Source organism: Oncorhynchus masou, chromosome 8 (genome assembly GCF_036934945.1).
Source record: "Oncorhynchus masou masou isolate Uvic2021 chromosome 8, UVic_Omas_1.1, whole genome shotgun sequence".
Lineage (NCBI taxonomy): Eukaryota > Metazoa > Chordata > Actinopteri > Salmoniformes > Salmonidae > Oncorhynchus > Oncorhynchus masou.
Window position 1 is genome coordinate 18,240,201 of NC_088219.1, and position 15,465 is coordinate 18,255,665.

A 15,465-nucleotide genomic window follows, 5' to 3' on the forward strand; every position below is an offset into this window, starting at 1 on the left:
AGAAGAGATTACTTTCTATCGGACATTATAAAATACAGTGGGTATTATAAGTATTCACCCCCTTGGATTTTTTTCACATTTTGTTGCGTTACAAAGTGGGATTGAAATTAATTTAATTGTTTTTTTTTTATTTTTGTTTTTTGTAATTGATCTACATTATTGCTCTGTCAAAATGGAATATTTTATTAGAATGTAAATTAAAAATAACTATACCTTGAATAGATAAGTATTCACTCCCCTGAATCACCTTTGGCAGCAATTTACAGCTGTGATTTTCTTAGGTAAATCTCTTAAGAGCTTTAGCATACCTGGATTGTGCAAGATCTGGGAAGGTGTTGAGGATCATGGCTAGACAGCAATTTTCAAGTCTTGCCATAGATTTCCAAGCAGATTTAAGTCAAAACTGTAACTTGGCCACTTGGAACATCCACTGTCTACAGTGTAGATTTGGCCTTGTGTTGTAGGTTATTGTCCTGCTACAGTGTAGATTTGGCCTTGTGTTGTAGGTTATTGTCCTGCTACAGTGTAGATTTGGCCTTGTGTTGTTGTTTATTGTCCTGCTACAGTGTAGATTTGGCCTTGTGTTGTAGGTTATTGTCCTGCTACAGTGTAGATTTGGCCTTGTGTTGTTGGTTATTGTCCTGCTACAGTGTAGATTTGGCCTTGGGTTGTTGGTTATTGTCATGCTGAAAGGTAAATTCCTCTGTGTTTGGTGTAAAGCTTAGCTCCATCCCATTTCTTTTTATCCTGAAACTCCTGTCTTTGCCAACGGCAATCATACCCATACCATGATGCAGCCACCACCATGCTTGAAAATAAGGAGGCAGTTACTCAGTGACGTGTTGGATTTGTCTCAAGCCTAAGGCTTTGCATTTAGGCCAAAAAGGTTATTCTTTTATTTTTATTCTTTACATTTCATTGTGGAGTAACTGAAATGTTAATCCATCCTCAGTTTTCTCCCTTCACAGCCATTTAACTGGAGCTGTTTTAAAAGCACCCATGGTGACATCTCTTAGCAGTTTCCTTCCTGTCTTGCAGCTCAGTTCAGAAGAATGACTGTCTTTGTGTGTGTGGTTTAATACATCATCCACAGCATAATAAACTTGACCATGCTTAAAGATGGATAACAAGATGTTGAAGGAATTCTAAATTCCTCTGTATTGTTTCACAATCAGAATTAAATACTCTGTCAATGCATTTAAGGGTTTGTAAGACTATATATATATATATATAAGAATAGACAGAGCCCCGGTCTTAAAAGTCAGGTAACAGCGTTTAATTCAAGAGAGTACTGGTATATACACATTTTTCCACAGGTTATAAACTGAAAATGACGTCAGCATTTTCTAAATGTTCTATCTCTTCATGATACCGGTAGAGAGGCCCTATAGTTTTCGAGCCTTCCCTCCTCGCCTGTAGCCAAGGTCAGTCAGTCAGTGTAGAGAGAGTTCATCCATTTGTACCAAGGCATTGTTCTAAACTCCTGACTATATTATATACAATTGGGAATGGGAGCAAGAGAGAGAATTCATATATGTACAGTACATAATAGCATTTGGACTAGTCAGTCCTGATTGAAATGTATACATAATTAGTCATCATTGATAAAAATTCCCTTAACACAATACCAGATCAGATATTTAATCTATCTACCAATCACTGCCCTTCTCTGAGGCTTTTGAAAAGCTGTCTAGTCTTTGTAGTTCAATGTATGTATTGGGGACAGAGGAAGAGGTAGTCATTAAAAGAAATGTCAACCCCTATTATTTCACACAGTGAGTCCATGTAACTTGTGATTTGTTAAGCCGCATTTGACTCCTGAACTAATTTAGGCTTCTCTAAACAAAAGGGCTGAATAGTTTTGCAACAACTGTTATTATATGTTAAAATTTGAAATCCTATTCACTTTGGTATTCTGTGATGCTCAATGACAAATCACAACTAAATCCATTTCAATCCCACTTTGTCAATCAACAAAATGTGAATAAATCCAAAGGGGTGAATACATTGACTTATGCAATAAGTAAAATATGCATAATTTTACTAAATGTTTACATTTTGGGGAAGGGGGTTTATTTAACTAAAAAAGTTGATTTGAATTGAGGATTGGTTGTCAGCAATAAACCAACTACATTCCCATTTGCTTCACATTTTGTTTATTAAAAAGTTATTATAAATGAAGGCTATGAAGTTCATACAGTATAACAGTATACCAGTACATAAATACACCATGTCTTGGTATAAACATTTGGTTTCCAGGTGTTTTCATATTCAAGGTTTTGTTGTCTCATGATATAAAATACTGATGGTATCATAGCTCTGTGAGAGGTGATGCTGTTTGACAGTTTGCATCCATAAGTATGGTGACACCCTATGATATCACAGCACTGTGTCCTACTGAAACAGCATCATGAGCCCTGTCTGAGTGCCCACATTGAGGATAACAAAGTGTGAAACTCCAGTTTAGCAGATACAATTCTGAGTATAGCATGCTAATGTATACTGTATATACCAGTTCATTTCACATAATGGTTTGCCCATCCTGTGTTGCTATTCTTTCCATCATTTGGTCCGACCGGAGTATATCCAGGAGATGCATATAGTCTTGTGGTCAGTCTGCAGACGGCCGGGTGAGGAAACGCATCAGGCTCTCATAGCTGAGGAAGGTGATGGCGTTGACAGGGAAGGCCCTCAGGCTGTTCAGGAGGAGCCCCTTAAAGAACACTCTCACCCCCTCCTCCTTCAGACTCACACTCATGCAGTGCAGGACCCCCTTGTACACCCGGCCCCCAGCACCGGACATCTGCAGCCGCGCTTTCATCACATCCATGGGCGTGGCAAAGGCCCACGTCACCACGCCTGCCACCCCACCCGCTATCAATACTGCAAATGTGCCTGCAAATACAAACCAAATAATTACCTGAAAATCTATGTAATTGCACTAGCACTCAAACCATCAGCAATAAACGGTCAAATCTAGACACAGACTCGCTCTCTTCTCACAGACTAGCATGGCCTTTGAACTGTTAATGACACACACACTCCAAGTTGTCTCTATTGCAGTGACGTATAACAGTTTATCATATCTCAAAATGCCTGGAGATGAGCGTAACATCTCAGGAACCACATATAATATAGCAATCTTTTCACATGAAAAGATGGCCTGGAACACAATCTCTCTCTCCAACTGACCTGGCCGTTTGCCTTCTTCAGTCAGAAACCTGCAGGTGATTTCGTAAGGCAAGAAGTAGATTCCATAGCAGGGTACGTCTCTCAGGGTAAGAGCCAACCCCCCTCGAAACAATCCCCTTGGCCCCTCCTCCCTCAGGATGACAGTCACACAGTGAATGGGACCTCGATACCCGTCACCACCGACCCCAGCCCAGCCCTTGGTCTGGGACTGCAAGCGTACCTTCACCAGGTCAACAGGCGCAGTAACCACCACCTGGCAGCAAAGACAAGCTTGGTGTTAAAAAGTACACATAATGCCATATTTCAGGGCCATTTAAAGCATGTTCCATATTACCTGTGCCAGACCTGAGAAACAGCCAGCTGCGAAGACAGCTGATGCCGAGGCAGGGTTGCCTTGGATTCGGTCATTCCGTTGGGACTGGGTGAGGCTGTCTAAAGCATTGCTATAGGAACCAAAGACCACAGCGTTGGTGATGCCAGTAGTCAGGACAGGAAATGTCATGCCCTTGAAGAACCCAGGGATCTGATCCAACAAATACAAAAATAGTATCGTTAAGGGATTACTGATGGTACAACAATGTAGCAAAAATATAAAACACTCATCGACAAATCCCACTGGGCACAAACTGGTTGAATCAACGTTGTTCCAACGTAATTTGTCAACGTATTGTGACGTGAAATCTACGAGGAAAATACATTAGATTTGAAAAAAGTAATCAACTGTTGTTTTCTAGGTAAGATTTCAACCACAAGATTATGTCATCATGATAACCAAATTTCAACATAGACAAACCTTGAATAAAATATGTTAAATTTGTACCTTTTAAAAGAACTTCAGATCTTCAATTATAAAATCTACTATCAGAAGAAAAAAAACTATAGGCTGGGCAGCATCTCCTCCTGGAGAATTGATCTATCAGAAGCTACCCTTTGGTATCCCATCCAGGGTTTTAACCAAGCCTATGTCTGCTTAGCTATGATATTTGCCACTGACTATTACCAATGTGCTATCATGACATTGATTGTTGTGAGAGCTCCCCTAAAAACTAAGATTTACTGGACTCTACAAGGTGTTGAAAGCGTTCCACAGGGATGCTGGCCCATGTTGAATCCAGTGCTTCCCACAGTTGTGTCAAGTTGGCTGGATGTCACACAGGAAACTGTTGAGTGTGAAAAACCCAGCAGCGTTGTACTTCTTGACACAAACCGGCGCACCTGGGCTGGCACCTACTACCATACCGTGTTGAAAGGCACTTACATTTTTTGTCTATCCCATTGACCCTCTGAATGGCACACATACACAATTGAGTCTCAAGGCTTAAAAAGTTGTCTTTAACCTGTCTCCTCCTTCATCTACACTGATTGAAGTGGATTTAACAAGTGGCATCATTAAAGGATCATAGCTTTCACTGGGATTCACCTGGTCAGTCTATGTCATAGAAAGAGCAGGTGTTCATAATGTTTTCTATACTCAGTGAGGTGCATTAAAACTACAGTACCATTCAAAAGTTTGGGCACACCTATTAATTCAAGGGTTTTTCTTTATTTTTACTATTTTATACATTGTAGAATAATAGTGAAGATATCAAAACTATGAAAAAACACATGGATTCATGCAGTAACCAAGAAAGTGTTAAACAAATATTTTTGAATTTAGATTATTCAAAGTAGCCACCCTTTGCCTTGATGACAGCTTTGCACACTCTTGGCATTCTCTCAACCAGCTTTACCTGGAATGCTTTTCCAACAGTCTTGAAGGAGTTCCCACAAATGCTGAGCACTTGTTGGCTGTTTTTCTTTCACTCGCGGGTCCAACTCATCCCAAACCATCTTAATTGGGTTGAGGTTGAGTGATTGTGGAGGCCAGATCATCTGATGCAGCACTCCATCACTCTCCTTCTTGGTCAAATAGCCCGTACACAGCCTGAAGGTGTGTTGGGTCATTGTCCTGTTGAAAAACAAATGATAGTCCCACTAAGCGCAAACCAGATGGGATAGCGTATCCCTGCAGAATGCTGTGGTAGCCATGCTGGTTAAGTGTGCATTGAATTCTAAATAAATCAACAACAATATCACCAGCAAAGCACCATCACACCTCCTCCTCCATGCTTCACGGTGGGAACCACAGATACGGAGATTATCCATTCAACTACCATGCGTCTCACAAAGACACAGCGGTTGGAACCAAAAATCTCAAATTTGGACCATATCAGCCCAAAGGACAGACTTCCACCGGTCTAATGTCCATTGTTCGTGTTTCTTGGCCCAAGCAAGTCTCTTCTTCTTATTGGTGTTCTTTAGTAGTGGTTTCTTTGCAGCAATACGACCATAAAGACCTGATTCACGCAGTCTCCTCTGAACAGTTGATGTTAACATGTGTCTGTTACTTGAACTCTGTGAAGCATTTATTTGTGCTACAATCTGAGGTGCAGTTAAGTCTAACGAACTTATCCTCTGTAGCAGAGGTAACTCTGGGTCTTCCTTTCCTGTGGCGGTCCTCATGATAACCAGTTTCATCAAAGCGCTTGATGGTTTTTGTGAGTGAACTTCAAGAAACTTTCAAAGTTCTTCAAATTTTCCTGGATTGACTGACCTTCATGTCTTAAAGTAATGATGGACTGTCATTTCTCTTTGCTTATTTGAGCTGTTCTTGCCATAATATGAACTTGGTCTTTTACCAAATAGGGCAATCTTCTGTATTCTATCCCTTGTTACAACAGAACTGATTGGCTCAAACGTATCAAGAAGGAAGGCACACCTGTTAATTGAAATGCATTCCAGGTGACTACCTCTTGAAGCTGGTTGAGAGAATGCCAAGAGTGTGCAAAGCTGTCATCAAGGCAAAGGGTGGCTACTTTAAAGAATCTCACATATAAAATATATTTTGATTTGTTTAACACTTTTTTGGTTACTACATGATTTCATGTGTTATTTCATAGTTGTGATGTCTTCACTATTATTCTACAATGTAGAAAATAGTAAAAAATTTAGAAAAACCCTTGAATGAGTAGGTGTGTCCAAACTTTTGACCGGTACTGTAATTCGGTGGAGACCTGAGGTACCTCAAGAGTTAACCAATACATTGTTTTTATACTTCAACAACGAAGATATGTAATCTTACGTAGCTTTTAAACAAGCTCATCAGTATGTTTTTTATTCGTCAAATCATTGTCAATCCAAATGCCCAGATATTTAAAGTGAGAACCCGATCAATGAGAGAACCATTCGATGAATAAATAAAACAAAAACATTAAGAGGTTGGGGTAATGGCATATATAAGATACAGATAAATATTGCATTTTTTGTGTTTGGTTGTTAACACAAGAATATATACCAACATTTGAAGGAGATGTATATTCTGTGCCACTGACTTTAATTCAAGTTTGTTTTCAAATTGATAATAGATATGTTGGATTCACGTCTCAAGCTCAACCAAAAATCTAGTTAAAGAATAGGACTAAATCAAATCAAACGTTATTTAAAGTGCATTTCAAGTTTGTTTTGATTTAGTCCTATTCTTTAAATTAGATTTTTGGTTGCGATGGAGACATAAATCCAACATATTGATTATTAATTCATAAACAAACTGGAATTAAAGCCCGACAGTAGCACAGATGGAACTATCCAAGCAGAAGATACATCTCATTCAAATGTTGATATTTGGCTGTGTTGACAACCAATGAGCTTAACACCTTGATAAGCTAATTTCATGATGACGGCTCACCACTCATTGTACTGGGCGACTTTAACCTCCCGACAAGGACTTCAATTCATTTATTTCCACCTCTTTCTTTCCACTCCTTTCCTCATGACCTCACACTTTCCCAGTCACCTCCAACTCACAAAGCAGAAAATATGCTTGACCTCATCTTTACTAGAGGCTGTTTGCCTACTGATCTCACTACAACTCCCCTCCAGGTCTCTGATAACTACTTTTTCTTTTCTCTCCATCAACCCTAACCACTCAGCCCCTACCCAGATGGTCATGCGCCACCTCAATCTTTGCTCTCTCTCTCCCGGTACTCTCTCCTCTTCTATCCTATCCTCTCTTCCATCTGCTAAATCCTTTTCCCACCTGTCTCCTAACTCTGCCTCTTCAACCCTCCTCTCCTCCCTTTCCTCATCCTTTGACTCTCACTGTCCCCTTACCTCCCAGCCGGCCTGACCTTCCCCTCCCACTCCGTGGCTGGGTGACTCACTGCATTCTAACAGAACAGGGCTGCGGGCAGCTGAGTGGAAATGGAGGAAAATAAACTTCTGGAGGACCTATCATCCTTCCACACCCTCCTCTGTAACTTCTCTTCCTCTGTATATGCTGCTAAAGCCTCTTTCTATCACTCTAAATGTCACTATAAATGTCAAGCTTCTGCCGCCAACCCTGGGAAACCTCTCTCCACTATTTCCTCCCTCCTTAATCCTCCACCTCCCCCTTTCCTCTCTGTGGACGACTTTGTCAACCACTTTGAAAAAAGGTTGACAACATCCGCTCCTCGTTCACTCAGCCTACTAAGTCCACTAGTCCCACTCACACAGAACTACCCTACACGTTGAGCTCTTTCTCACCTCTCTCCAGATGAAATCATGTGACTAGTAATGTCCAGCTGCCCAACAACCTGCCCACCTTCTGACACACAGGTGGCGACACACATTTCTGTGTGCCTGGCAGACATCTCAGCTTGGATGTCAGCCCACCACCTCAAGCTCAAATTCAACAAAACTAAGCTACTCTTCCTCCAGGGGAAGATCTGCCCACTCCAAGATCTCTCCATCACTGTTAACAACTCTACGGTGTCCCCCTCCCAGAGTGCAAAGAAGCTTGGCATGACACTGGACTACAACCTGTCGTTCTCTGCAAACATCAAAGCAGTGACTCGCTCCTACAAGTTCATACTCTACAACATCTGTAGAGTCCGACCGTTCCTCACACAGGAAGCGGCGCAGGTCCTATTCCAGGCAGTTGTAATCTCCCGTCTAGACTCCTGCAACTCTCTGTTGGCTGGGCTCTACACTTGTGCCATCAAACCCCTGCAACTTATCCAGAATGCTGCAGCCCGCCTGGTGTTCAACCAATATTCTCCCATGTCACTCCTCCTCACACTCCACTAGCTTCCAGTCGAAGCCCTGGTGCTTGGCCTATGGAGCAGCAAGGGAACTGCACCTCCTTACCTTCAGGTTATGCTCGAACCCTACATCCCAAACCAAGCACTCCTTTCCTCCACCTTGGGTCTCTTGGCCCTCCCACCCCTACGGGAGGACAGCTCCCGCTCAGCCCAGTCAAAGCTCTTCTCTGTCCTGGCACCCCAATGGTGGAACAAATTTCTCCCTAAAGTCAGGACAGCGGAGTCCCTTCCTATTTTGGGGAAAACATCTGAAACTCTACCTCTTTGAAGAGTATCTTAAATAACTCTCACGGCGCCCCGACGCCCCCTCCTCCCAATTAAAAAAAAGGGGGGAAAAGGCACTTCTCTTTTCCCACTAGCACTGACCTTGATGATAAATACTTTGTTGAGGGAAAATGTACTTGATACGATTATGATGTTGTTGTCTTACCTAGCTATCTTAAGATGAATGCACTAATTGTAAGTTGCTCTTGATAAGAGCCTCTGCTAAATAACTCAAATGTAAACATTTGAAATGTAACCAAATACAATTCAATATTTAAAATACAATAAATAGCCTATTAACTTGTTAACAAATTTTATGTTGGATTTACGTCTCCAACTCAACCAAAAAATAAAAGTTAAAGAATGTGCATAAGCCAGCTGCACAGATGGAACTATCCAAGCAGTAGATCTCCTTTAAATGTTAATATTTAGTTGTGTTGTCAACCAAATACAATTTAATATTACTTTTGTAATACAGTAAATAGCCTTCGTTAAGGCTATCTTACAAACTAATGTAACATTTTACCTCAAAATGAGTAACATATCCATGGCCACATTTTGAGGTTGCTGTAACTATACGTGTATTTTTATGTAATAATGTAAGGTGTGGATGTTCAAGATAACATGCATAGGTCGTCACAGGTCTGTGGAGATCTTCACCTTTGTGTAATAATCTGTGCAGAATCTCGAACGGCATAGATCCCCTGCACTATGTACTTTTAATGTAATCTCAACAGCAATCCAGGTCATTTGGTTCTGCTATTAGATGAAGCACAGCGATAACACATTAACACATTAAATATATTGTATAAATAAACTACAATCCTGACATTGTATTCCCACTTGAACATTGCTGTGCATGGTTGAAAGCGCAGTGATAGACATTTGAGTGAAAACTAAACCAAAAGGAAGACATTGTTTTTTTCATTGGAATTTGGTTGTGCTTTTAGACGGTTGAAAGACTAGTCATAACACACTGGAAATTCATCTAACTTTTGGCTGTCTTTTTGAGTTGGTGAATATAGGTTGTAATCTCATTGTTCGTCTCAACCAAATATCACCCAATGATCGACATTGAAATTACATACTATGCACAGTGGGATGAGTCATATAATACCAAAGTATTCAAAACCTTACCCCTTCATGAGTGTATGTCCTAGCCACACAGTCACAAATCCCCTTGTATTTAACCTGGGTCTGCAGACGCACCTACACATGGAGTATAATATACATATTATGTGACTTGTCAACAAGTTTAGATTCCTTGGTCTAAATTAGTGGATATAATCATAAAGTTTGAGTGAGTCCAATAATTGTACCTTCACTGTGTCCATTGGATGACCAAAAGCCAACCCTACTGCTCCTAGAACATATTCATATACGCCTAGTCAAATTCACCCTCCATATTCATGTCCAAAAATGTTTTTATACACAAAGATCTATGTTACTCCTATACATTACCTGAGAGGCATCCTGCTATGAATTCCACAAACGGCATGCTCAGTTGCTTGCTCACACTAAAACAGATAAATTACAGTACAACTATCAGTCCCAGGTTAATCAAGGTAGTTGGGTTTACAATCTCTCACCTTGTAACCATCTAGTCAGAATTCAGCATTTTTCATGATGATACATGAATAGCCATTACAGTTTAGGGGAAAATATAAAATGATTAATCATTTTCTCTGATGACATTACCCAGTGGGCACAGACTTCAATTCAATGTATCAACGTTGGATCAACATAATTTAATTGAAATGACGTGTAAACAACGTTGATTCAACCAGTGTTTGCCCAGTGGGTAGACTCATTCAACTTTAATACAGATTTCACAGCACATGGTTCTGGATCTCAAATAGTGATCTTTGAGCTTGGGAGTGCAATCCTGCAGTCTTGTGCATGTCAATGTTTTGTTTTATTGTTTTTATGGGGGCAGGGGGTGGGGACTAACAGACAACAATATGCCTTTACTGCTACTTACAGCTATTTTCGCTCACATACAGCACACCGCAATCTTAATTCCAACCCTCAGAAACTAACAAACTAACCCATCATCCACAAACTAACCCATCTTTCCCAGTACATTACTATTTTACTGTTTCCTTTGACAATACATCCTTCTATTTTACTGTGATGTCTAACGAGGTTCAACCTAGATTGCCCTAAAAATAAATACTTTACCGAAGAGTATAATCATATTTCCCATTGGTTGATCTTGGTTTTTCAGATCTCTTAACAGTATGCCTACTGTTCGTAGGTCCATCTGAACACAGACATTATCACTTACCTGTCTTCAAAAGCAAGCCACCGCAAGTACAGTACCAAAAAAATGAGTCTGCACAGGGTTAAACTGTTCAATGTCAAGATATCTATTGGAGTCCCATTCTAAATCATTGATAGAAAATTAGGTCGCTAAAGCATATAGCATTGCTTATATGGCTTGTATATGGCTAGTGATATGCTGCTTTTCAACCTGTGCAGAATTAATAAACGCACACATCAGTCTGGAGCAGTAAACCAGTTAGAAATATACTAAATGAATTTGGGGCGAACATCCGCATTGCTTTTTGCGCTTAAAAGAATGAAAGCAAATATTTTAAAGAGTGGGTTCGACTAGAAAATTTGGTTGGTGACCTAGATCAGAGGAAGATTTACCTGATTTGAGCGTTACCTCATCGTAGAATACACACCAACACAAGTTATATCGGAGCGTTGTACTTTCTTGATCGACCCGCACTATTGTATGACTGTCTACAAAGTACTATATCTCAAGGCAAATCGTCTTTGATTAATTTTTCTAGGGTAGGGTTTTGCTGGCCTTTAGCGGTAAAAATGTGCACTGTCCGCTATAAATATATATATTATAGTTTATATATAATTTTAGTTTATATATATATATATATATATATATATATATATTAAAGTGCAGTGCATGCAACGGACAACGCAACACAGAGTGTCTGAATAAAGCCCTTAGTCGTGGTATATTGGCCATATACCACAACCCCCGAGGTGCCTTATTGCAATTATAAACTGTTTAGCCACGTAATTAGAAGAGAAAAAGGAACGTTTTGTCATACTCGTGGTAAATGGTCTATCATAAAATTGGGGGTTCAAATCCTGAATGCTGATTGGCTGACAGCTGTGGTATATCAGACTGTATACCAAGGGTATGACAAAACATGTATTTTTACTGCTCTAATTACATTGGTAACCCGTTTATAATAGCAATAAGGCACCTCAGAGGTTTGTGATATATGGCCAATATACCACGGCTAAGGGCTGTGTCCCGGCACTCCGCATTGCGGTGTGCATAAGAACAGCTCTTAGCCATGGTATACTGGCCATATATAACAAACCTATTCTGGCCTTATTGTTTAAATATACCACGGCTGTCAGCCAATCAGAATTCAGGGCTCGAACAACCCAGTTTATAATTAAGCAATAAGGCCCGAGGGGGGTGTGGTATATGGACAATATACCATGGGTCAGGGCTGTTCTTAAACACGATGCAATGCGGTGTGCCTGAATACAGCCCTTACCCGTGGTATATTGGCCAAATATCACAAACCCCTAAGGTGCATTATTGCCATTATAAACTGGTTACCAAAGTAATTAGAGCAGTAAAAATAAATGCTTTGTCAAACACATGGTATACGGTCTGATATACCACGGCTGTTGCAAAGCACTTAGTCACACCCTGATCTATTTCACCTGTCGTGTGCTTCTCTCCACCCCCCAACAGGTGTCTCCCATTTTCCTCCATTATCCCCTGTGTTTTTTGCTGGTCTGCTCCCAGTTCGTCTTGTCAAGTCTTACTAGCGTGTTTCCGTGTCCTTCTGGGTCTGACCATTCTGTCCCTTATTGACGCTGTTTTGGATTACCGACCTCTGCCTGCCGTCCTGTACCTGTCGGACTCTGACCTGGTTACGAACCTCTGCCTATCCTTTGCCCCCTCTCTCCCATGTTATAAAAAATTATCTAAGAACTGAATACTTAGCCATGGTATTTTGGTCATATACCAAAAACTGCTGAGTTGCCTTATTGCTATTATAAACTGGTTACCAACATAATTAGAATAGTAAAAAAAATTGTTTCATCATAACTGTGGTATACAGTCTGATATACCACGGATGTCAGCCAATCAGCATTCAGGGCTCCAAACCACCCAGTTTATAATTGCAGGTATTTTTGCAAGTATGAATTCAATGGTTATAGTTCATTTTTACATGTTCTATGTTTGAGCTGCTTTTGAAAGCAAAAGTCCAATTGAAAACTGTAAGCGATTTCTTCCATTGACGGAGAGGCGGACCAATGCGCAGCGTGGTTATTTTGATTCATGCTTTAATAAATCACTTCACATGAACAAACTTACAAAAACAAGAAATGTGAAAACCCCAAACAGTCCTATCTGGTGCAGACACAAAGACAGGAACAATCACCCACAAACACACAGTGAAACCCAGGCTACCGAAGTATGATTCTCAATCAGAGACAACTAATGACACCTGCCTCTGATTGAGAACCATACTAGGCCGAAACATAGAAATACCCAAAATATAGAACAAACAAACATAGACTGCCCACCCAACTCACGCCCTGACCATACTAAATAAAGACAAAACAAAGGAAATAAAGGTCAGAACGTGACAAAAACATTACTGCCATTGTTGAATTGGATTTTCATAATGGCAAGCTTGGACTGATGGGTTGGTTAGCTAAACTAGCAAGTCTGTTTGAATGGTGACCATGGCAACTACTGTAGCTATGTAGTCAAATTGCCAGCTAGCTACTTCAGTGGATGTTGAACACATTTCTGGTGGCAAATGTGTTAAATTATAGCAATGGTTAAATCAACTCTGGAGTCTGCGTTGTCTGGAAAATAATGTTCCATAGAACGCATAGCCCCCTTATGTAATGTATATATTTCTATCAAGTAGCGATATAACCCAAATGTATTTCGAATAGGTAGACAGACAGTGTTCCCCTATCCCATTAGGCGAGTTCAATTGTATTGCTTCTGCTCTAGACACAGTGCTCACACTGCCTCTGGTATTAGCATAATTACTGTTGGATCCTGTGTTTTACATTATAGCCATTACCATATATATGATTGAATATTATCTGCTGTTGGCTTGTGTGGATGTATGTATGTGTTATGCAACATAGCTGACTTGAAACATTGTTGAAAGTGTCAGGGCCATGGGCCTTTCTCATGATGGAAAAATACAGAGAAGCATGAAGACAGGAACAGTTCAAATGAGTTGGGAGGGGGGCACATTCAGAGCGTGGTGTTGCGAGAACAAGCGGTCTTTTGTTAGATAACAGGAGCCAGGTGCGAGATAACGGTATGGAGCATGAGAGCATGGATTTTCTTCACAAGCAAGTTACATCTATCAACAGAAGCGCCAAGAGGCGGGGACCCGCCTGAGCGCCTGCAATAGGCTGAGCAAGTTTAAACCACGCCCAGTCTCTACTGTGATAGACAGTTCCAACCCATCTGTTGGCCTATCACAGTATAAAGAATACTGTTTACATACATCACGTCAGTTCTCTCTTCAACCCTGCGTGGTATTACAGTGAGCCCGTATATACGAAAGTTGCATTTGCCATTTATTACTTAACTAATAAAAAATACATAGTATAAAATCGGTGACTCATTGTTATATTTATCCTGATACCAGATTTGAATTTACGCAACTCTAACATTATGTAACAGTATAATTTTAAACCGTCCCCTCGCCCGAACCAGGGACCTTCTGCACACATCAACAACAGTCACCCACGAAGCATCGTTACCCATAACTCCACAAAAGCCGCGGCCCTTGCAGAGCAAGTGACGTCACCGATTGAAACGCTATTTAGCGCGCACCGCTAACTAAGATAGCCGTTTCACATCCGTTACACTCACCCCCCTTTTGACCTTCCTCCTTTTTCGCAGCAACCAGTGATCCGGGTCAACAGCATCAATTTAACAGTATAATTTTAAACCGTCCCCTCGCCCATACCCGGGGACCTTCTGCACACATCAACAACAGTCACCCTCGAAGCGTCGTTAGCCATCGCTCCACAAAAGCCGCGGCCCTTGCAGAGCAAGGGGAACAACTACTTCAAGGTCTCAGAGCAAGTGGCGTCACCGATTGAAACGCTATTTAGCGCGCCCCGCTAACTAAGATAGCCGTTTCACATCCGTTACACTTACTCAATTATATCTAAACACAGAATATTAGTTAAGCAACAAACGACAATTCCAGAACGATAGATGGCGGTAATGCACCATAAAAGTTGAGCTGCACAACAACAAAAATATGAACATTTTTACCAAAGAACAATGAGACAGACATTTCACTGGATGTATAAATGTGAATCATCTACTTGGCGTTTTCAGAGGAAGCCCGATGGCGGGCAGTGGGAGAAGATGGAACGAGATGGATTTTGTCCGACATTTTGCACATTTTCTCATCGATGAATCATTTGATCTCAATACAGTTTTCTGTTCCCAAAACTACAATCTGTTATGAAAAGAGTGGAAAGTTTTGTATATTTATCCTTTGCAAAATATTTTTTTTAATCGCGTTTAGAAGTTGTGCAAAGGCGAATTGAGCTATTACACACGCGCACTGCACAGAGTAGGGGTTTCCGAACGCGACTTTCTTTTCCCCAACGCAGTTAAGCCAAAATCACTCCCCGTTATTCAGAGGGGCGTTCTACAAGCTTTGACCCACCACCAAGTCCGGAAGTGAATATCACCGAGCGCGAAATTTCTGTCACTGATTAATAACATGTGCCCTTGTATTTCAAGATTGAAAAATATAACAATATAACGTCGTGGACCAAGCTTGTCATTAACGTCCATTGACGCTCAAAGACAGATTCAATGGCTGTAGCA

The 15,465-nt window shown here is 40.7% G+C and overlaps 1 protein-coding gene across 7 annotated transcripts; it reads right to left on the bottom strand.

Annotated features, from left to right (window-relative positions):
* Positions 1-1,254: 1,254 nt before the first annotated feature.
* LOC135544287 (solute carrier family 25 member 45) lies at positions 1,255-15,239 on the bottom strand. 7 transcript variants are annotated; one of them, XM_064971776.1, is made up of 7 exons: positions 14,488-15,239; positions 10,038-10,093; positions 9,896-9,939; positions 9,714-9,785; positions 3,527-3,715; positions 3,193-3,445; positions 1,255-2,895 (listed from the first exon to the last, which is right to left on the bottom strand). In XM_064971776.1, exons 1-7 carry the CDS (start codon positions 14,541-14,543, stop codon positions 2,612-2,614), a joined length of 954 nt encoding a protein of 317 aa, XP_064827848.1. In that variant the 5' UTR covers positions 14,544-15,239; the 3' UTR covers positions 1,255-2,611. The 7 variants fall into 7 exon arrangements, with proteins under 7 accessions (XP_064827848.1, XP_064827851.1, XP_064827849.1 ...); XM_064971779.1 differs by lacking the exon at positions 14,488-15,239 and adding an exon at positions 12,291-12,638; XM_064971777.1 differs by lacking the exon at positions 14,488-15,239 and adding an exon at positions 11,248-11,357.
* Positions 15,240-15,465: the final 226 nt, after the last annotated feature.